The 23,101-nt window shown below is 39.0% G+C and overlaps 1 protein-coding gene across 1 annotated transcript in view; it reads right to left on the bottom strand.

Annotated features, from left to right (window-relative positions):
• Positions 1–4,085: 4,085 nt before the first annotated feature.
• The window catches only part of HMGA2 (high mobility group AT-hook 2), an 81,435-nt gene continuing 62,419 nt past the window's right edge, over positions 4,086–23,101 (bottom strand). The window contains exon 5 of the mRNA XM_090275147.1: positions 4,086–4,319. Within this exon, the coding sequence (XP_090131273.1) occupies positions 4,086–4,319 (234 nt within the window). The remainder of the gene's footprint in view (positions 4,320–23,101) is intronic.

The raw sequence follows: 23,101 nt of genomic DNA, 5'->3' as shown, positions 1-23,101 counted from the left end.
CAGACAGTCTGATAATGTGCTAAGCTCCAGTTTCCTAGAAAAGAAAGCAAAACAAATCCTCTGCCAGCAGATGTGTTCAGAACTAAACCTTTTTAACATGATGGCAGGATATGTTGTAAAGGCAATTACAGTGGAATTCAGGTGGGACCAAAGTCCATCACGATTACAGTTCTGTAACACAAAGCCTTTTGCTATAGTTTGTGTTATAGGAAGTCCTTAACCTACACAGGAGTTGGGTTCCACAATTCTGTTTGTAAACTGACTATCTAGAAACCAGAATAAACTTTCTTACTGAAATTATGATGGTTAAAAAGAGACGCATTTATTAGGTCCCCATTAGATGACAGAAAAGTTCCTTCAAGGCAGAGACAGATGCGTAACCAAATAACTACAACGTGATGACCTTGTGCCTTCAGAGAGGTGCTGTGGATGAATGAAGAGAGGAATGTCTGACTCTGCTTCTCAGTAACAATTGCGGCCAGATTTACCTCTCACTGAGAATGCAAAGAGGGAAAGAATAAAGAGAAAGACAAAGGAAGGGAAAAGGGAAGGGATGTGGAGAAGAGAAATACAGAGAAGACAGTGAACAAGACTTGAATGAGATGAAAAAAAGGTCTAAAGAAACACGTTGGAATGTCTGAGTAAGAAACTGCACAAAATAGGAGAGGAGACAGACTGAAGCATAGAACTACAATGTGTGTGTGAGATTTTTCATGTTAGGGCTAATGGCTCACATCTCATGCCTGTGCCTATTCCTGAGGGGGAAGAGGAAGCCTGGGCCCTACGTGGGCTATGCCTTTGTAGTACGTAATGTCTGTTACAGAGTCCAGTACAAGTAATCCAGAGTGCCTTTTATACCATACCATAATGCACCTTAAAAATAAGGTAAGCTCCTGCAAATTTATACCAAATCTTAGGAAAATTTTTGGTTCATTTGATTGCCTAACCTGGTCTTTTACACCACAAGTAGAGTATTTAGTTTCCTCTAAATGCTTAATTGGCAGACTCCATAGATATTGCTATGGTCTGAATACATGTTTCCCCCACCTCCAAATTCATTTGAAATCCTAACCCCCAGAGTGATGGTATTAGGAGGTGGGGCCTTCGGGAGTTAGGAGGCAGAGCCCTCATAAATGGGATTAGTACCTTATAAAAGAAAACCCAGAGAGCTTGCTTCCCCCTCCACATGTCAAGATACAGGTCTGCAACCCGAAAGAGGGCCTTCACCCATCCACACTAGTGCTCTGATCTCAGTTTCCAGTTTCTGGATTTGTGAAAAATAAATCTCTGTTGATTATAAGCGCCCCAGTTTGTTGTACCGTGTTACAGCAGCTCAAACAGACTAAGCTGGTGTAGTGTCGATTTTATGTAAATGAGTATAAATTGAGTAATTTAGTGTAAAGAGATAGACAGCCAAGCTGCCCTTGCAAAGACTGGAAAGCAGTGGTAGAAGGTGAAATGGAACTTAGGTCACAGTAGTAGTTGATACCACCCCAGAAGCAGAAGGACTGGAAATGATGTTGGAAGCACAATTACATTGTAATTGTCTAGTGCAGCTGTGTAATTCCACATCTACCACATCCCAGAGTCACTTAGCCACAAAAGGACTGTTAACCTAGAAACATCCTTACTGGAAAAATTAAACGTTTGTCTGATAATTTCCCATTAATGACCAATTTCCCTAAATGTTGGCTTGTGTACCTCTTAAGCGGCCACTCCATCTTTCTGCTCCCTATTCTCAATGTTGTCATCAATGAAGAATCCCCCAAAAGAATAGACCTTCCAGGTGCTTCCAAAGAGGGGCATAGATGCACTTTTTAAATTGTCCATCATTTTAGATCATCTCTTAACTTAGGACAAATGTTGTGAGGCTCAGAACTCTTGGCACAGGACTCCACCAAGTGCTTATCCCTTTTTATTAGAGTTAACAGTTCACAAATTTGGTTGCCACTTGTCTTAAGCTCCAGGGACTGCCCATTCACCTTTGGAATGAGGTGCCAGCCTCACAAAGATCTGACACGTTTGTATAGGATCAGTAGCTGTGAATGAAACCCAATTTAACAAGGTCTTGATCTTTAATGTTGGTAGCAATGACATATTGGATATAGAGCCCCTGGAAAAACCATTAAGACTCTAACAGGCAGCTCCTAAGCATGTGATACCTTATAATCATGGTTTTCTATTCTCAGAAAATTTCCAATGTAAACAAAAAAATAACAAAAGAAAATTCAAAATCCTTATGCTATATGACTTACTGTTCAGCATAATTTTTTAGCCTCTTTCATTTTGACTCTCTTCTCTGATGTTCTTGCCCTTTTCGTTTCCACCCCGCTAACCAATACCATCAACTCTAATCAGAGTCAAACAAAAATATCCCGAAGACACATTTTGTAAGCTGAACCAACTCATTTCCAAATTCTAAGCATTGTCGGTGGGGAATGCTATAGAGTCGTCTTCTTGCTCAAGTATGGGAAGCAAAACCACACACCATTGAGACTTCTGCTTAGCTTTTTTCATCTAAAGCCACATAACCCATTAATAAACACAAAGATGTGTATAAACACTTACTAGTGAATGTTGCCAGGGTACTGCACACCCACTTCTGTAGGAATCAACCTTCAAGGGCTCACATGAAATGGCACCCAATCTGTATGCCTATAAGATGCTATCACCAGAGGCACTGACCCCACCACCACCAGTGACCCCTTACAGTCCCCCTCACCTCTCTCACAAGACTTCCAAAGGAACTCCCCCGCCAGCCCGTGTTATATGTGACCTCACGGCAACTTCCCGACATGAGTTTCGCTGCAGGCTGATGTCTAAAGGTTCAGGCACTATAAAAACAGGTTTATTGGATGCAAAAGAGAATCAGGACTTCAAAGACTCTTACTCTGTCAAATTAAATTAACATATGGAACAGCAACTAAGCTATGATTGGTATTCATAGCATCAGCTCTCTGGTAAGGCTCTGGCTGGTCTTTAATGCAGCTTGTTCACTGTTTTAAGTGAACTGATGCCAATCTATTCTGGTTACTTAGAAGAATAATTAATGACATGGGAAATGCTGACAATATATTGTACAGTGCAAAAAGCTGAACAGAAATTATATGTAAGGTATAAGCCAAATTTTCTAAAATGGGCTCTATATTATATTCAGTTTTTAAAAAGTTTACTTCATATCTTAAAGAATTAAACCAAAATATCAATGCTGACTTCCTCTGAATAGGATGAAGGGAACAATTTTATTTTATGAATTTTCCAAAATTGCTGAAGAGACTATTACTTTAATAACTAGAAAAAGAATATGTGTTTTTAAGGAAAATGCATTTTTAAAGGAAAAGATTCCTTATATAAGTAGAAACTTGCAAAAAATAATGGGCATAAACAGAGACAAGGACTTCTGTGGATTTTATTGGTAATGTGTGGCTATTTTCAGAGTAAGTGTAGTGGAGGGCTTATATGCCTGTTTAATATAGGCAGTATCCACATACAGGACAGATTTTGATATGAAGTATTTTATTTAGATTTTTTGTTCATTTTTCATTCTATTCCTCAACCTGGGAAACTAATTGAAGAACCAGAGTTTTAGAATAGTAGTAATATATTTTCCTTTGGAAGAGGAATCAATTTCAAAATCTAGTGGAAAACGTGATGAAGATTTAAAATCAGGAAGGCTGAAGCATATGATGTGGAAAATATTCAATAGATTTTGTTTTACAAAAATAGCAATTTCATTTGGTTTAACTGAATATGTATCAATATTACAAATTATATATAACAAATAATATTGATTTTAGTATTTAACCTTATTCCCTTGTCATAGGTATATATTTCAGTGACCAAGTCCATTTGATGTACCTACTCCCAAAATAATCAGAAAGGCAAACCTCTGAGAAAAAAGAAAATGAGGACATGCGTTTCAAAGTCTGACATAACAGATTTTCTATTTATCTGCAGGTTTTTGAATTTTTTAAACAGTTTCACTTCACAATTCACCTAATTAAAAGCAGACTTGGGAGGCAGTTTAATTCCCCAATATATCAAAATAATTGTTTGAGTTAATTAATAGATAACATCCTTCAGAATCATCGCAGCAACCAACTGCGGATATCAAAACATTCTGGCCCTGGTCGGTGTGGCTCAGTTGGTTGAAGTGTTATCCCATAGACCGAAAGGTTGAGGGTTTGATTCCCGGTCAGAGCACATACCCAGGTTGCAGGTTCGATCCCCGGTCGGGGTGCGTGTGAGAGGGCAGCCAGTCGATGTTTCTCTCTGGCATCGATGTTTCTCTCTCTCTCTCCCTCTCCCTTTCTCTCTTTCTAAAGGCAATGAAAAAATGTCCTTGGGTAAGGGAAAAAAAAAAAAGCCATTCTGTATGCACCTTGCTTTATTAATTTACGAAAGGCAATATTTTACTTGTAAACTGCTACAAAAAATTAGTTAAGAAACAACTGCTAAGGAGTTGGGAGTGGGGTGGCTTGCACTGGCATTTTGATTCTGGGTGTTTTCTATCGTAGAAAAATAGTACATGTTACAATTACATCTTGAAAGACATTACCTGATAATTGTACAGTGTTTGATACTAGAATTTTAAAATAAATTGCTCCGTAACTTGAAATTATTAGACAAATTTATAACCTAAAAGCAGATATAGTGACTTCAATGCTTTGATCACTTAGCAGATTGCTTGAGTCAAAGGACAACACTGGGTGGAAACAGTAAATCCAGATTCCAGTTCTAGCTTCTCAAACTATGAATTCTATCACCTTGGACAAATCTCCCAAACCTTCCTGGCCTGGGAGCCTCTGGAAAATGAAGCAGATGATTTGTGTGTTGAACTAGGTGGTGTTTTTTAAATTAGTCTACAAATTCAAGATATTATAATTACTACTCATGATAATAACTACGTGATGTGTTTGGTTTTGTTATTTCCTACAATTGGCAAATATAACTACACCCCCCCCCTCTTTATTTCCACCAGGAAATCGAGCTGCTCCAGGCAGTTACCATGAATGTGAACTTGTCAGTGTTGAGCCTTGTTTCATTCCAGCAACAAAAATGAATGTTATCTGTTATCTGCTAGTTGTCCACAAAAGCTCCTATCTCACTGATCAGGTAATCAGCAGATGTGACATATAACTATGGGTTCAGATATTCTGTGATTTAATCCAAATTAATTTTCAAGATGAAGGAGCACTGCCTTTGGAACACAAATAGCCTCTCCTCAGCCCACCGAGGCAGTGTTTGACAGGTCTGTCAGAAACATTTTGCTAACATTTGACTAAATAAATATTCACTGTGACACTTGGAACCCTTAATATTCGATGCTTTTCACAGTGGCGCTGGCTGACCAGGGACTTTGCTCTGCCCCGACCACCCTATGAGGTCTCAGTCTGCTTGGTCTGCTCTTGTGACTGCAGTCTTTTCAGTTTTCCCCAAAGCTATTTCCCCCCTCAGATCATTTTACTGTGCATTTCGGCATTTCTCCAAAATTTCCTAATAGACTGCAATTTATATTACCTCAAACTGATGACTTAAAATAAACTGATTAATTTTTTTTAAGTCCTGTTTTTCCCTTCATTTTTTAGTGTACATTGGCCATTTGTATATTTAACTTTGCAGCATGACTTTTCAGGCACTACTTTAGTAAAGTGTCCCAAGTTTCAGTCTTTTTTACCAGCAAAGCCACTAGTTCCAAACGGTGCGTTTTGTGGAAAACTTATATATATTCTAAATCAACTTACCTCATGCTCCAGTGCTTAAAAAAAAAATTTACATGTATATGTAATTGGACCAATATTTATAACATATTTTCTCTTCCTTCTTTTCTGTCTCACTTCAGCTTGTTTTATTTTCTTTCTAATCACAGCACCTCTTTTATATGTACACAATTGAAATATAAAATTTTGAATTAATACCCATAAGTAGCACACTGCAATTTTGTATGGGACAAGAGGACAGTGAGGAAGTTGGAGTTACACTAGACCTCACTGTGAATTTAAGAATTAACCTTATGGCAAGATCGAGTAAAAAACCTGGTTGTATCAGAGATGACCAACAAGATCACAGTCTCAGTCTTCCCTCTGAATGTAAAAGATGGACTAAAACACCCTGTTGTCGGTTTCATTCCCTGATTTCTGAACAGCTGTTTTCTCATCCCGTGCTATCTACTGCCGGAACAGATTGGGTCATTCAGAAGTCTCTTGGTTTTGTTCTCACACGTAATAGAAAAGCAATTCCCCAGACTCAGTGTGTTCGGTAATGATGTACAAAAGAATATAATTTATACTTGTTTGTTTTACTTCACTTTTTAGGGACTCTTGGGGTGAAAAATCTTTTTAAAGAAGAGAATTTTTTAATCAGAAAGACCTGAACTCAAATCCCTTCTCCATCATTTATTACCAGAATGATCCTAATTTCATATAAAATGTCTCATTTTGTGTAAAAATGGAGACAACAAAACCTAGCTCACAGAGTTCTTTATAAGATTAGTTTACAGAAATATGCCTGACATAAAATGTTGTATATATGTGATGTTCAATATTGTTGGTTCAGTACTACCATTTTACAGAAAACAAACTCAGATTATCATCAACCTTCACAAATTTATGCCAATTCTTCTTAAGAAACTGAGATTGGTTCTTAAATTTACTACTTATTGGGAATGGAAAACAAATCTTTAAAGTGGGATGATCCATATTGTGAGCAAACATTTGAACTTAACCTGGAAAACAGGCACCAAGTCTTATTTAGCTCTGTGTAGAGCCAGGTACAAAGTTTGGCACATAGCTGGTTCTCACAAAATAAACAGATTTTTTTTTAAGTTAATCAACATCATCTTTTTTTTTTTTGATTGTGTCTTCAGAAGTTTTATTTTTTATTTGTATTAAGAATATTTTATTGGTTATGCTATTACAGTAGTCCCAATTTTTCCCTTTGCCTCCCTCTTCCCTCCAGCAATCCCTCCCTTAGTTCATGTCCGTGGGTCATGCATATAAATTCTTTGGTTCTCCATTTCCTATACTATTCTTAACATCCCCCTGTCTATTTTGTACCTACCAATTATGCTTCTTAATCACTGCACCTTTTTCCCCTTTCTCCCCTTCCTCCTTCCAGCTGATAACCTTCCAAATGATCTCCATACCTATGATTCTGTTCCTGTTCTTGTTTTGTTTTTTGTTTTTTGGATTCAGTTGCTGATAGTTGTGAGTTTGTTGCATTTTAATGTCCATAGTTTTGATCTTTTTCTTAAATAAGTCCCTTTGACATTTCATATAATAATGGTTTGGTGATGATGAACTCCTTTAGCTTTACCTTGTCTGGAAAGCACTTTATCTGCCCTTCCATTCTAAATGATAGCTTTGCTGGATAGACTAATCTTGGTTGTAAGTCCTTGCTTTTCATCACTTTGACTACTTCTTGCCAGTCCCTTCTTGCCTGCAAAGTTTCTTTTGAGAAATCAGCTGATAGACTCATAGGCACCCCTTTGTAGGTAACTATCTGCTTTTCTCTGGCTGCTTTTAAGATTCTCTCTTTATCTTGAACGTTTGGCATTTTAATTATGGTGTGTTTTGTTGTGGGCCTCTTTGAGTCCATCTTGTTTGGGACTCTCTGTGCCTCCTGGACTTGTATGTCTATTTCCTTCACCAAATTTGGGAAGTTTTCCTTCATTATTTTTTCAAATAAGCTTTCAATTTCTTGCTGTTCCTCTTCTCCTTCTGACATCCCTAGGATTCAGCTGTTGGCACTTTTGGAATGTCCCAGAGTCTTCTTATACTATCCTCATTTTTATTGAATTCTTGTTTCTTCTTTTTGTAAAAAAAAAAAAACACGCTTTATTGATTATGCTGTTACAGTTGTCCCCATTTCTTTTCCCTTTGTTGTCCAGTGACGCCTCTCCCTCCAGTTGTTCCCCACCCGCTTAGTCCATGCCCATTGGTTGTGCATATAATTCTTCTCAACATCTTCCTATCTACTCCACTTCCTCCTACTATGCTTCTTAATCCCTGTACCATCTCCCTCCATTTCCCCCCTTCCCCTTCCCAGCTGACCTCCCCCCAATATGTTCCCCATACCTATAATTCTTTTCCCACTCTTGTTGCCTACTTAGTTTGCCTTTGTTTCGGTTCCCTAGCTTCTGTTCTTAGTTGTTGTGATACAGTTTTCATTTTAATGTTCATAGTTTTGATCCTCTTTCTCCTAAACAAGTCACTTTAACATTTCATATAACAGTGGTTTAGATCTGATGAACTCCTTCAGTTTTACTTTGTCCTGGAAGCACTTTCTCTGCCCTTCTATTCTGAATGACAGCTTTGCTGGGTAGAGTAATCATGGTTGTAGGTTTTTGCTTTTCCTTACTTTGAATATTTCTTGCCAGTCCCTTCTTGCCTGCAGAGTTTCTTTTGAGAAATCAGCTGAAAGTCTTATTGGGACCCCTTTGTACATAATTCTCTTCTTCTCTCTTGCTTTTAAGATTCTCTCTTTATCCTTAATTTTTGACATTTTGATTATAATGTGTCTTGGTGTGGTTGGTTCTCCCTGGGTCCAGTTTTTCTGGAACTCTCTGTGCTTCCTGGACCTGTAATTCTATTTCTTTCCCCAAGTTAGGGAAATTCTGCTTCATTATTTTTTCACATAATTTTTCAATTTCTAGTTCTTCTCCTTCATTTTCTGGCAACCCTGTGATTAGGATGTTGGCCTGTTTATAGCTCTCCCATAGGTTTCTGGGCCTCTCCTCATTTTCTTCACTTTTTGTTTCCTCTTTCTGCACTGGTTGACTGTTTATTCCTTCCCTATGTTCCAATTTGTTGACTTGATCCCTGGTTTTCCTTCACTCACCACTAGTTTCATATGTGTTTTCATTAATTTCAGCAGGACCAGCTTTCATTCCTTCCTCATCTTGTTTAAGATCTACTGTCAGGTCTGTATGCATTCTTATAACCAAAGCTCTGAACTGTGCCTCAGAAAGATTTGCTATCTGCTGATCTGTTAGATCAGATATTTGCTGACTGGTCAGCTGTGTGACTGGGATCTCTACATGATCTGTGCCATCCTGACAGTTTTGTGTTTACCTTTGCTTCCTAGGCAGGGCTGTCACAATTCCTATGCTATAGGGGGGTGGAGCCCTGTGCACTTGTCACTACCAGGCTACCCATCTCACCACGCTGTGTCATTTTTTGTGTGGGGGCAGAGGTCCAAGATGGATTCTTGCCGTTTACTCTCCACTGAGAGACCGGGAGCATCTTCCTCCATCCCCACCCTCTCCGGCCTTCACAGTCTGAGGCAATGGAGGTCTGTCTTCCCCGGCATTGGAATTGCGAGCTGACGGGTCTGGTCTGCAGCTGGGAGTGCTCCCCAGGTGCTTCTCGACTCTTTTTAAATAAGGGTGTCTGTGCTTACCACTGTCCCACCGCTGTCGTCGCAGCTGTCGCCACAGCTGCCGCTGCCAGCACAGCTTGACCTCTCCGCCCTGGCTTCACCCCTCCTACCAGTCTGGATGAGCACCACTTGTTTATAACTTCATACAATGGACTTCCTGTAGCTTTATTTTCTGGAACTTCTGGTTATTTCTGGTTTTGCGGTAGATGTATTTGTTCTTAGTTGTGGAGGGAGACGGAGTGTGTCAGTCTAGGCCTCCATCTTGCCCAGAAGTCTTGTTTCTTCTTTCTGTTCTGGTTAATTGTTTATTTCTTCCTATGTTCCAAATCATCGATTTGAATTCTGGCTTCCTTCCTTTCACGGTTGGATCCCTGTGGATTTTTCTTTATTTCACTTAGTGTAGACTTCATTTCTTCCTTTGTGTTCTTGCCATATTCAATGAGTTCTCTGAGCATCCTGATCATCAGTGTTTTGAATTCTGCACCTGATAAGTTGGCTATCTTCATTTCATTTAGTTCTTTTTCTGGGGTTTTGTTCTGTTCCTTCATTTGGGCCATATTTATTTGCCTCCTCAATTTGGCAGCCTCCCAGTTATTGTTTCTGTGTATTAGGTAGAGCTTCTTTGACTCCCTGTCTTAGTGCACCTGTTAAGTTATATGGGGCAGAGCCTTAGGTATTTGCCAGGGTGGGACAACCCGCGTCACCATTTTGTGGCTCTGTGTGGCGGGAGGGCTCAGAGGGGACAATGCCTCTGCCTGGCTTGTGGAGGTTTGCCTGGCACTAACCCTGTTTCCAGTCACTTCATCCACTTCCTGGTTGCAACTGGTGCCCTTCCAGCTGTTGCCCTTGTGGTGAATCCCAGAGTGCATGGTTTTGCATATGTTCTAAGCCTGTGTGGGTCCTTTAAATGGACTCTCCTGAGAAACTGGCAGTTTCTTCTGCATCTACAACTCCCACTGTTTTTTACAGCCAGAAGTTTTGGGGCTTTATTGCCCCAGTGCTTGGCTGTGTGGTCTGGCCTGGGGCTGGGATTGCTCACTCAGGTATCCCTCCTGATTTGTATTCACCACATGTGAATCAGGACTGCCTGTCCCACTGCTGCTACTGCCTCTCCATGCTGCACCTTGTCTCTTCACCTCTCCACCCCAACTTTGCATCTCCACTCCTCCTACCCATCTGGATGAATGTGACTTCTTTAAATCTTTGTTGTCGGACCTCCATACAACCCGATTTTCTGACAGTTCTGGGTGTTATTTGTTTTGAGGTTACTTGTATTTCTTCTTGTGGTTGTGTGAGGAGGTGAAGCGGGTCCACCTACACCTCCATCTTGACTGGAAGTCAACATCATAATTTTTTACTATACTTGAAGCACAGTTCTATAGGTCTAATGTAAAAGACTTCATTTTCTGATATACTTCAGTAAATATCAGATATAAGTATTTCAATTAGATTTTCAAAGACAAAATAGGTTAGTAGTGATGGCTTTTCTTAGACGCGTGCGTGCGCGCATGTGTGTGTGCATGAGCATGTGTGAGTTTTCATGCTGTTGAAAAGTTCTGCTGGTATCCTTGGAATAAAGACTAAAAACAGGACTCAACAGAAATTTGTGGAGATTTTATAGATTGGAGTTATAGGGTTTCCTTTGTCTTCTATTATCTATTAAATGATTAACACTGGCCTCTCTGGGTAAAAAAAGGTATATGCAAACAATGCGTGAATAATGTCAAATAATAATAAATATACAACTCTATTTGTAAATTCAAAACATCTATAACTTCCACTTGACTTGCTTTTTTGAAAAATTCACTATCAGTTATTTATAATTCTATCACCAAATATAGGTCCACAAAATAAGACTACAAATCAATGCTTGATTATTATTCAATTCAGCAAAGAAGTAGCTAGGTTGGTAAGAAATGAGTACAGTGCCAACATGAACTCTATATTAATAAGTAAGACCAAAGTGAAACAATGAAGTCAAAACTTTACTCATTCACCAGTACTGTGAGTGATTACTTTGCTGAATTGGATAATAGTTTTTGAATACTCAAAGAATATTTCCTCAAAATTGTTATGCTAATCACTGTGTAAAGGCTATAAACAAAACATTGTTAGGTTTAACCTGAAATTTTTAAATGTCTTCAGTAACTTCCTTAAGTCTGGACAGTCATCAGAACAATATGTTAAGCTCTATTTGTAGTATGCCAATTTCTGTGACATATATGCTCCTTCTACCATGGTTGATTTCAAGCCACTGATATGTCATCAGTGAACAAAGAGTTAGAAATGGAGGCACAGTGGCACACATTATATTCTGTTTTCTCCACACAGTTGCAATAAACATAAACTTCAAGAGTATAAATAATAGCAAAATCTAGCAAAATAATTTGGAAATCATTAGCTTTGTTTTTAACAATTTAATTATTAATTTATATACCTTAATTTTTAATAATTGCTATGTTTAACAACCAGCTCACAAAATTTCTGAAAATACAATAATCCACTCCAAATGGCCCCTAAGCACCACAAAATCTCCTTTAATAATGCTGGCTACTTTGGGCCTATATAGATTCATCCATAAACAGATGAATTTAGTGAGTCTTCACAAATGACTAGTGCTTCTACTACAAAAATTGGGCTACTTTTGTTTTTAGTCATTGTCTTAGTTGTCTTTCCAGGAACAGGAACCATAAAATTCTTACTGTGGTCTCTGTACCTTGCTCTGTGCATTTCTCACTGTCCACAGAATTGGTCACTCTGACAGAATTGGTTCTTGACCAGAGGCTAACGTGTGCTCACCATGGAAAAGTTAATCTCACTTGTCTGGTTCTACCTGAATTATGCACCAGACTGCAGTCTGATAAGCTCTGCTGCTCTCTGGTACTCAGCTATGTTCTGAACTAGGAACCAATTCTTAGCTTGAGAATTCCCAGAAATGAATCTTGGGAAGAAAAGCCCAACTACACCCTGGGGGGTGAGGACAAAAATGAGTCCTTGGGATAGTGGTGTGGGAAATGCTCAGCCATTTGGTAACTTAAGACCTAGTACTTTCGTAACGAAGTCTCATCGTACAGAAATTTAGAGTCTAGTAAGGCCCTAATACAGAATGTAGAAACTGATAATTCCTGTGCTTTCTCTCTGATTGACAGGTGGCTATGACTAAAATAATCCAAAGGGATGTCAATTCAAACAAGTCATTTTCATTGTCAACAGAGTAAACATACCTAACTAGCTACTAGTAATTAGCAAAATAATCTAAACTGCTTAAACAAAATAACCTAAAAGAGTGAAGTAATTATCCTATAAGTCAAGGTTTTGGAAAATACAAAACATTCAATAACTGAGACAAAAGTTTTTTCACCCTCATTTGATTTTATTATTTATTTGTTATTTCATTAAATTCCCTACATATCTGCCTCCATGTCTGCCTCTGTGAGAAGTAGAACAACCTGAGCATCAGGAAGCTAATTATGTAGATGGTAAAAGTCGTCGTCGGCAGCCGTCCGTCTCGAGAGACGATGGTGTAGCTTCTTAAGAGTCTATCTGCACCGCCGAGAATGGCTGTGCAGTCCGACTCGGGAGTGACATGGTATCTGTCTCCTCCCGTGTTGAATCGACATCTTGTGATGACGCTGAAGCTACAGAGCCTGGGCAGGGTAATATGGAGGGTCTGCTGTTGCCCATGCAGCAGACCCCCCCTCTCTTCGCAGCTGAAGGGTCCAAGGGAAAGACGGAGTCGATACAGCTTGGGTTCAGGTGCGCCGCAGGAGTTGCCGGTGTTGACTACAACGTCAAACCGCCTTAGGGACTCCGGCTCCGGATTTTCTGTCGGGGTTTACTCCCTTAGCCTTTCCCTGAAGAGGTATGCCGCAAGGCAGCGGAGGTTTTTTGGAGTCAGAGTTTTCCTTCTCTGATGTACCCTGACTGGAAGATCGAACCAGCGACACTTAGCTCGCAGGCCGACGCTCAATCCACTGAGCTAAACCAGCCAGGGCAAAGATGGTAAAAGTATTGACAGGTAAAATGTGATGGTGCATTCCATGATGGAATTAGAAATTTCAGCTTTCTAAAGATGCAGCGAGATATTTGTAAATTAAAATAAAAACTATCCAGAGATAAAAATTCTTCAGTTCTCATCATAAAAATAACACAATCTGGAAAATCACTTCCTTTCTCAGAATAGAAAATCCTAAAGGGTACAGACTGTGGTAAAATGTCAAGAACACAGGGAACAGTCTAGAGTGAATTAAGCTTTTCCTCAATGGGCATTCAAAAACTTGGCCGGAATTCTTCTCATTCAGAGATAAACTTGATTCAATCCCTTGTTTCTCTCTACTGAAACCTTTTGCAATTCAGAAAATATCTTGAGATGATCACATTATAAGACAGATTTTCTAAAGTGTGTATGTCCTGTGATGATAAGTAAGAAAGCCAATGAAATAATGGAGTGAATTTGGAAGCAGGGCAAAGTAGGATCAGAAAGCATGGGGTGGAGGGGGGGATTAAATGCATGTACTATAGTGAATAAATAAACATTGAAAAGCACTTGGTCCCAAATGTGCCATAAAAGCACAATCTATGAAATATAAGGATATTTGGAAACAGTTGGAAACCTTTAAGTTTTCGTTTGTTTCAAAGCATGACATAATCAGACAAGGGGCAGGATAGGAAGAATACAACTATTACAATTTCCCCATCATAGTTGGAACCTCCGTGAACCTCAGTTTCCTCATATGCAAAATGGGAAGAATCATAATACAATTGTAAAGGGCTTCTAGGAGAATTAAAGATAGTGTGAGTCAAGTGCATGAGAGAGTTGGTGCTAGATGTTTAGTTCTTATCACTGAGATCATGGTAGATAGAAATAAAATTTAGTCCTGAAAAGATGTCAAATATAGTTGGTAACCATATATAGGAAACACAAGAATATTATATAACATAGATATTTAAAAACCTTCTTAATGAAGCCTTCTTAATAGAAAAACAGTGATGCGTGGGTAGCAGCTTTTCGAGACTCATGTAACGGGGTTTTGCAGGAAACGCTGGCTGTTGCAGGTTTCTCTTGAGATTGGGAAGCTCTTGCCTTCTCAAGTTGGGTTGTGTGAGGTCATTGAAAAGATCTGAACACCAGCTCATGATTTACAACAGATTATACTAAACTGATTATAACAAATAGCACAAATCAAAAAACAAAACCTGAAAGAAAATTAATAAAACACAGCTCTGTCAAAGACAATGATTTTCTACCTGTTGTGCTAGCTGTCAAACTTTTCCCCCACCTGAATGATAGTACTTTTATATTTAAAAACTTACTGAGGTAGGCATCTTTGGGGACTATTAAACAGCATCACCACATCTTAGCTAGAAAGCAGTCTGGTATCATCATATTAAGTTTGTTATGTAATGGGGAATGAAGCCCATATTGAAACACCCATGTGAAACCAGGCCACATCAAAATGAAAATTAAGAATTAACATCAATGGCTTCTGGGCACATGAAACCATTGTGCTATTCTTCCCCATGGATGAATCATTAAACTTTCCTATTTCTCCAGGAGCAATGATAATAATTGCCCCATACCTACCATCACTCGCCTTGATATTCCTTTTGAACTCTAAAACACTGTTCTGCACCCTTTCTCACTTTACACTCATCTTGACCAGTCCTTTTTTGTCCTTTTCCCTGCCACCCCCTGTATTAAAATGGAACGTAAGAGAATGAGTGGAGACTAAGTAGAATATTGGTTGCCTTCCGTAGATGCCCCCACCAAGGATTGAACTCACAACCTAGGTATGTACTCTGACCAGGAATCAAACCTGCATTCTTTTGGTGTATGGGATGATGCCCCAACCAACTGAACCACCTGGTCAGGGCAAATATTTCCATTTAAAGTAAGATTTTTTCCTTTAATTTCCCCTGAAACTTATAAAATGATATAGATAACACAACTGCATGGTCTCTAGCTTGTATGACAGTTTCTTTTCATCCAAAACTGATGTTATGTTACCTAAGATAATTCTGAACTGTATGTTTCATTTTGCTCTTGCAGGGATCAGATTCTGGCTAATCAATTCTACATTCTCCTCAGACACACATAGGAAACAACAGTGACTGAAGCTGCCCTATTGAGTCTGACACTGACGACACAGATGCACCAGGCAGAGCAGCCACATGAAGCTGAGTTCTTATGTTAAGTGACAGTTTCCACAGACTCACCACAACTACCAGATATTTCTGGTAATTAAATGCCAGCATGTAAGAAAGCTTATTCACACAGTGTTCCTCTCATGTTTTATCAATTAGGAAAACACGGACCTCCCCACAGTCTGCAAAACTACTGTAGATCAGTTTATAGAATCATCTTAGTTCCAACAAAGGCCTGCAATTGGCCATTGACTTTCGAACAGCAGCCAAGGTCAGAAGACCTGCTTCTAGAAATGGCTGTGCTACACACACAGAGAAATGTACATTCACAACAAGAAAGGAGAGGAAAATCCTCAGAGGAAGGAGGGAAAAGGAGATGGAGAAAGAAAAAGAGAGAAAGCACTACACCTCTGAGAGCAGCAGCTTTGTGACCCCACTGGTAACATTACCCAGTTTTGTTTATCATGAAAAGATCCCATTAATGTCTCAGCCCCATCAAACAGCAGACCAAGTTTATGAATGGCACCTATCAGAGCCCAGGGTAAATCCAATGATTAGAGGGAATTCGCCAAAGGGCCTTTGTAGCTGAGAAAAATGCCTACTCCAGAGAGGAATGCAGAAAATTCCTGGGAGCACAGGCTCTCCTTTGTTGGCAGTCTGGCGGTATTCTGGAGCAAATAAAGGGACAAAAATGGGATCTTAGATGCAATGAACATTTGAAGAAAATGTTTTTCAAAGACCTCCTTGAAACAGTCCTTTTAAAAAAAATCCAAAAAGCTATTACTCTGATAAAGATAAACTACAGAACTTTTACCCAAACCAACATTTCATAGTATTGCATAACCTTGTAGATTTCTCAATAGGGATATAGTTTTAGTTAGATCTCCTTTGTCCTGCTAGGTTTCCTGGTTAAATATTAAGCTGAAGTTAAAACTTTACAGATAAGAAAACACACACACATTCACTTACCTCAAATGTACTGAAAGAATCAACTGAGATTTAGCATAACATAAAAGCATCAGTCAAGGCAATAGGATAGCATATAATACTGAATTGAGTATATTAACCACACTCAGACCAGAACAGAGCATAAAGAATATGCTGAGCTCTCACCATTATTAAAACATGCATACAACTGAAAAGAAAGCAAATTTGTCAGACAGACTAAACGGAATACAAAAGGGAAGTTAAGGCATAAAGACCCCGGGCATCAGTAAGTATTGCTCTCACCTCTTCTGTACACAAGAGTATCTGTTTACTGAGAACCCCTACCTAAATAATGGCAGAAATAACATGCCTTATATTGTTTTAATATTCAATAGTCTGGGTCTACCAATACATGCAAAAGGAATGCTAGGCCTAATATACTTCTTTTGGTAATTTTTTCTGGAGAAAACAGAATCATTCAATTTCATTTGGTGAAAAGAAGTTAACATGATAGAATATGAATCAGAACCTTCAGCCTTAAACCTTAGGTAGTGGTCAGGCATTTGGTAGATCTGAATTCTTCATTTTTCTAAAAAGGTGTCCCACCCCTTTCTAAGGCCCAAAAAATTTTAATGACTTTTCTGCCCAACGTGCACCCAAGTATAATACCTTTCCTCATGAATCTTTTTACAGACTTATTTTATGTTCCATTTTAATGTCTGCTGGGTTGAGAGAGGAGCAAAGTAATAATCATGTAATTCTAGTTGAAGGTTTTCCTCCCTTTTCTCTTGGGCTGAAATCTAATAAAATATTATTTATTTGCATCTTTGGAGAGCTATCCACTAACATTTTTCAAAACTGAAGTAAAGTAGTTGCAGAGGTGATATCTTTATTGCTTTGCAAATGTTGTTCCTTTTATTATTTGCTTTAAATGCCATTTTACTGATACCAGCAGATTTACATTATAATGCTGCATTAGGATATTATTTGGGGAATACACAAAGAATGTAAATCTCTGGACTGTGCTTCTCCATACTCACTTCTGTTTGCCCATGTAACCATATAAAACACTTCTCCTAGACATCAGTCCAAATAATTGAGCATACATAATTGTGGGGTTATGGAACCACTGTTTATGACCAACCCTGCCCTTTCTAAGAGCTATTTCAATATGTTTTCTACCTTGGGGTGTACTCCCATTAAACATATACATCTGTGCACCAAAAGGGAGAGGTCAATATTACTTTTGCATCATTTAATATATAGCTATGCAAACACTAATAAATACAATACTTTTCAACATATATGATGGCTTGAAAAACAACTGACATACTTTATGGATGCATTTTTGCAAATTTTCTCCTATGTCTGGACTGAAAAAGCTCTTATATGAATAAAATGCTTAGTTTTGCCAATGTAAAAAAAATAAATAAATAAAAAAGGAAGCATTTGAAAGAAATGTTCAGAGCAGAAATAAATTTAAGCACAGTGAAAAATAAACGTTCTCAGTGACCCTGATTCAGGATTCCCTATAAATGGAGTGTACCTCTCCACCAATGTCGAGTTCTCTGAAATCTTGCCAAATGCATAAATCCTGGAAACATCTTCTAAAAGATAAGAATGAGCTTGCAAAATAGATCATCAAAGAAATATGCAGTGCCTATAAAATAAACCACACACATACACACACTATTTCCATTTACCAGATCCTCTTTCAAAAATATAACAGATGGTAGTTTTAAAACTAAGCTTTTCAAACTGAAATTTTATTTTCTATTTAAACCAGAATCCTGAGCATGTTAAAGAGAACATGTAGTGGATATATTGTAACACAAACATCAGGGACGTAAAACCATGCTCATGTTAAAGTGGCCAATGAAAGAGGAAAAAATTAATAAAAACTGAATTAAAAAACATGACACTAATTTTTAGCTATGTAACTTTTCACTCACCCATATTATTTCTTTGTAGTACTACAATCTAAAAAAAAGGGTAAATTAAAAAATACCATCACAAGCATTCTACTTCAGCTAATGACATGTTTGGGTGCACTAAGCAAAAACAAACACAATAAAGGAATAGCTATCCCGTGTAGACTGGACTCTTAAGCAGAGTCAGAAAGTGAGACATCAGTCTTGCTTCTTCTCCTCTTGGAAGACTCAAACCATTCCAACATCTTTGATTTCGATCCCTGTCCCCCCCAAATTAGATGAATTAAACAGTTTGTCACTTAGTTGCTTTACAACAGCTCTAGTTTACTACAGCTCTGATTTGGCTCTCAGGCCAGCTATGAACCATGAAGGTGGAGTCCATACAGAAGAGGTTTCTAACCAGCCCTTGCTCTGGAACACTACAGTGTTCACTAAGGATGAACAACTTGAAGAAGGAAGTGGTTGCAAAAACAACTTTGGCCCAGCATCCATTTCCAAATACTAATATGCAAAACCTCTAACTGGACTCAAGGCTACTCTTTTCTTTTATAAGATTTTATTTATTTATTTTTAGAGAGAGGGCACGGAAGGGAGAAAGAGAGGGAGAGAAACATCACTGTGAAAGAGAAGCATCAATCGGTTGCCTCTCCTATGCACCCCAACTGCAAACCGAACCCACAACTCAGGCATGTGTCCTGACTGGAAATCAATTGGCGACCCTTCACTTTGCAGGGTGAAGCCCAACCCATTGAGTCACACTGGTCAGGGCAAGGCTACTCTTCTTTTTCACATTTTAAATTTGTGCTCTCTGGAAGAAAAAAAAAATCACATTGAGGATATAAAACCTATAATAAAATCGGTTATTTGTTCTTTTCGAATGTATACAACATCGAATTCTGGAGTGCACTGTCATGGAAGGTCTCGTCCTGAGACCAAGTGCCTGGGACCTTGGCTGTAGCCACACCAATGTGAATTGACAGTAGATGTTGCTGTGGCCCTTAAATGTCCTCCTGTACTAACGGCAATCCGAGAGCTGAGCTACTTCACCCCTCCTTGTGCAGGACCTCGTCTCCCCTTGTACAGGAAATGGGGGCTGAGTCAGTGGGGCATGACTAGAGTGGGAATCTGTGACTGTGGAGCAGTACAGCCATCAGTGTAAATCTGTCATAGACACACTCACAGAGGAAGAGGGACTTCCATGCACTGCAGTCTGTACACTTTTTGATGCAGATACAGATTTATGGCACACGGGAAACTGAGAGCCTTTGAGCCAAAGGGGCCCTGTGAATCAAGGCCATTTTGTAGGTTTCCGCTGCTCCAAAGAGCTACACATTTATAATTGTGCTTGAAGTCAGCCCCCTTCCAGCCCCAGGAGGCAGCACCATTTGGTTAAAATAAAACTGAGGACTTTTCCCAACAGCTGGTCAGCTCTAGTTTTAAGTTTTAACAACAGGATGAATGGATTGAGGACTGCTAGAAGGGATCAAAAAGCATTATGCCAGACTTGGAGAGACCCTTCCCTGACTCCACTATTCCCATGGATCAGATTCATTCAGAGATGACGAACCCACTTTGAAGCGTTCCCTTGTGTTGTTCACCCAACACAGATGACTCTTTCACCAAGATACTTAAAAATGATCCAAATGAAACTTTGAGGAAATGTCTAAAATGATTTCAGACAAGAAAAGAAAAAAAAAAAAGTCAGCTGAAAGTCAATTAAACACTGGTCCAGAATTGGTGTTAATTAATTGAAAACAATTTCAAAGCATCTCTAATAGAAAACTTCCTCTACGCAGCCAGTATCTGATTCAGTGAGTGACTCAAGCAATAAAATCACAGTTGGGATGACTCTCATGGTGCTGGCCGGCCAAGTTCAATATTTTCCCTATGAGGCATGCTTGTACTATAAAAAGAATGTGATGTTTGAAAATGAGTGTCTCTGCTCTCTGTGTACTGGTATTAAAAGCCTCTGGTAGCCCTCCTGCCACACTTGGAGAATACAGTGTGAGTCACAGTCATGTGGCGAGCACCTCCTTGCCAAATTCTTTCATGCCGCTACCATGGTGCATTCCCTCTCAGGCTTCTGCCAGCAGCCTCTGTCCCCAAGCCAAGCCCATCAGTGTGAGTGAGCATCGGTGGTCAGGCAGAGCTCTCAGCTCCACATTCACCAACATGGGAACAAGGAGGCACATTATCATAAAACTGTAATCACTGAATGGACTGAGTGGGCAGAAGGGTAAATGTCAGCTGAGAGATGAGCGGAGAGGCTGGACAGAAAGGATGAGACTCACAAAAAAGGGACTGCGACTTTTGGAGGATAGCCTCAGTGCCGGTCACGGGACTGGGCTCTTTAAATTCATGCCCCTGAGAAATGATCACCGATATTATGGGTGAGGAAACTGAGACCCATATTAGAGAACTGGCTGGTTGCATTACATAGTGCAGGCTGGAACCCAACCCAGTGTCCTGGTCACTGCCCGCTCCTTACCCTGCCACCTCGGATTCTGCAGCTCAAACTTGGAGAAGACAGAAACTGCTCTTTTGCTCTTTGGGGCTTTTTAATATTTAAGCCACTCTCTTAGCTACCACTATCCCCTAAATGCACATAATGCCAATTTAACAAGGCATGTTTATTAAAATATCTGTCAGCCAGATTAACTTCCATAGGACCCACCTTCCACAGTCATGACCACAGAACCCACCGTAAGCCTAATAGTCATCACCAAATGCTGCTTGGGCCAGAAAGGGAACTGTGAGAGTGTATGGAGAGAAATATCATTGCAGTTCAACATCGTGAATCACTACTGATGGAACCACTCAAGGTTTATCCCCTACTTACATCTACATTTCCTTTGTGTTCATTTATGGCTGTGGTTAACTACAGATTAATCGACTTGCCAGTTTTCTGGCTGAGTCTCCCATAAGCCTAGTATTGTCTGGCCCTTGAGAGGCAGAAATGGATCATGAAATCAGGAAACTCCCTGGAATCACAATGTTTGTTTATCCCCCTGCTGTAAATGGCCTGTTGTACATAAGGGTTTGGAATTTAAAAAAAAAAAAAACTGTGTGGGTGGGGCTACACTGTTTCTATGCTTCACAAGAAAAAGACAACTTGTTCCAATATCTGGCAAGAGGAAGACATGGAAAAGGAGGTAAAGGAAGGAATTCTGGTCTACCTGAAATTAGGGTCAGGGTAGGGTGGGATGGGGGTGGGGAATGTGGTTTTCCATGACACATGCAGTTGGCTTGAGTCAATAATGTAATATGGCTGTCAAAAAAGGAAAGTAGCATAGAACTATAATATTCAGAATAATACTAGGTGGCAGTCTCACTCTTCTTTGTATTGATCAAATCACAAGAATCTATTTATGAAAGATTAAGTCCATCATTTACAAGCATGAATTGTGCAGCTATTATGTCTTACACACTATGCTAAGGGCTCAACATACAAAGGTACATAAAACAAGGTCTCCGCCCTGTTGGAGTTGAATATAGTTGGATAAAACAACGTTTTAAGTGTTATACTTAAATAGTGGCCTGTAGTTGGTAACTTTATACTTTGTGGCATAACACTTTTCAAGATTTGGGCAACTCTCACCTTAGAGTTTTTGCTGATAAAATTAGGCCAGAGAAATTTGTAAGATTCTTTCTACTTCACTACTCTGTGAGTTGGTGATGTTGTTGCTGTGTGGATCCACACCTGTAACAGTTATGTAAGAAATGAAAGTGGATAAAAATTAGCAGGAAAACAGTTTGAATTTTCTTTAGTGAAGAAGGCAGAGGAATTTTTCAGTGATTTGTGATATAAATGGGGCTAGGATATAGAAAGAAAGACGTAGTCAAATACAACATCTCTGAAGCCAACCTGCCCTGCCTGGCTTTCCTACTTATTTATTAGCTGTTGAATTCTCCAGCAGATTACTTTTCAATCTGTACCTTGGTTTCTCCATCAGTAAAATGGGGATGATAATAGTACTACCTCGTTGAGTCGCTATAGGGAAAGAAATGAGATAATCCTCATAACAACCCTGACATGTACTCTCCATGACCTGAACCACTTTCAAACTAAGATTTATCAACAGCTACCCACCTTCCTCTTTAAAGTCATATCCTAATTCATTCACCATTCTGCTAAGCTAGAATATTCTGTCCCACACCATGCTGGCCTTGCAAACTGGGTTTTCAGTTAGCATTCTTGTAATGGAAACTGTCTAGAGTACCCCCCTGTTTTTATGTGTGATATAGTTATTTACTCTATATGTATTTACTTTATATCTACTATAATAGGTTGTCTGGAGATCTATAGTGCATCTGAGCACCCTAGAGTCAGTGCTCAAGTCATTTTATTGGGAAAGAGAAGGAACAAATACCAGATAAAAAAGGCAGCTTGTTATGAGCTGAGGATTGTTTGATTTTTAGGAAAAAAAAAAAATATTTTCTTTGTTGAAACTTGAAAAAACAAAAACTATGATTATACTGTATTATTACAACAATAAGTCGTACCAAAATCCAGATGAAAGAAGTCTTAAATATCTAGCTATATAGCAGTTTATGTGACAAGGGTAATTAAAAAGCTTAGGAAATTAAAATGAGCACAATTAATATTTCTTTTTCTTATTTTTTATTTTTAAAATCCTTGCCCAAGAATGTTTGTTGATTTTTTTAGAGATAGACATATAAAGAGATAGATAGATAGAGAGAGAGAGAGAGAGAGACATCGA

Source organism: Furipterus horrens, unplaced genomic scaffold (assembly GCF_987537825.1).
Source record: "Furipterus horrens unplaced genomic scaffold, mFurHor1.1.pri manual_scaffold_4, whole genome shotgun sequence".
NCBI lineage: Eukaryota > Metazoa > Chordata > Mammalia > Chiroptera > Furipteridae > Furipterus > Furipterus horrens.
Note: the sequence above shows the minus strand (reverse complement) of the source record. Positions and strands in the feature narration are given on the sequence as shown.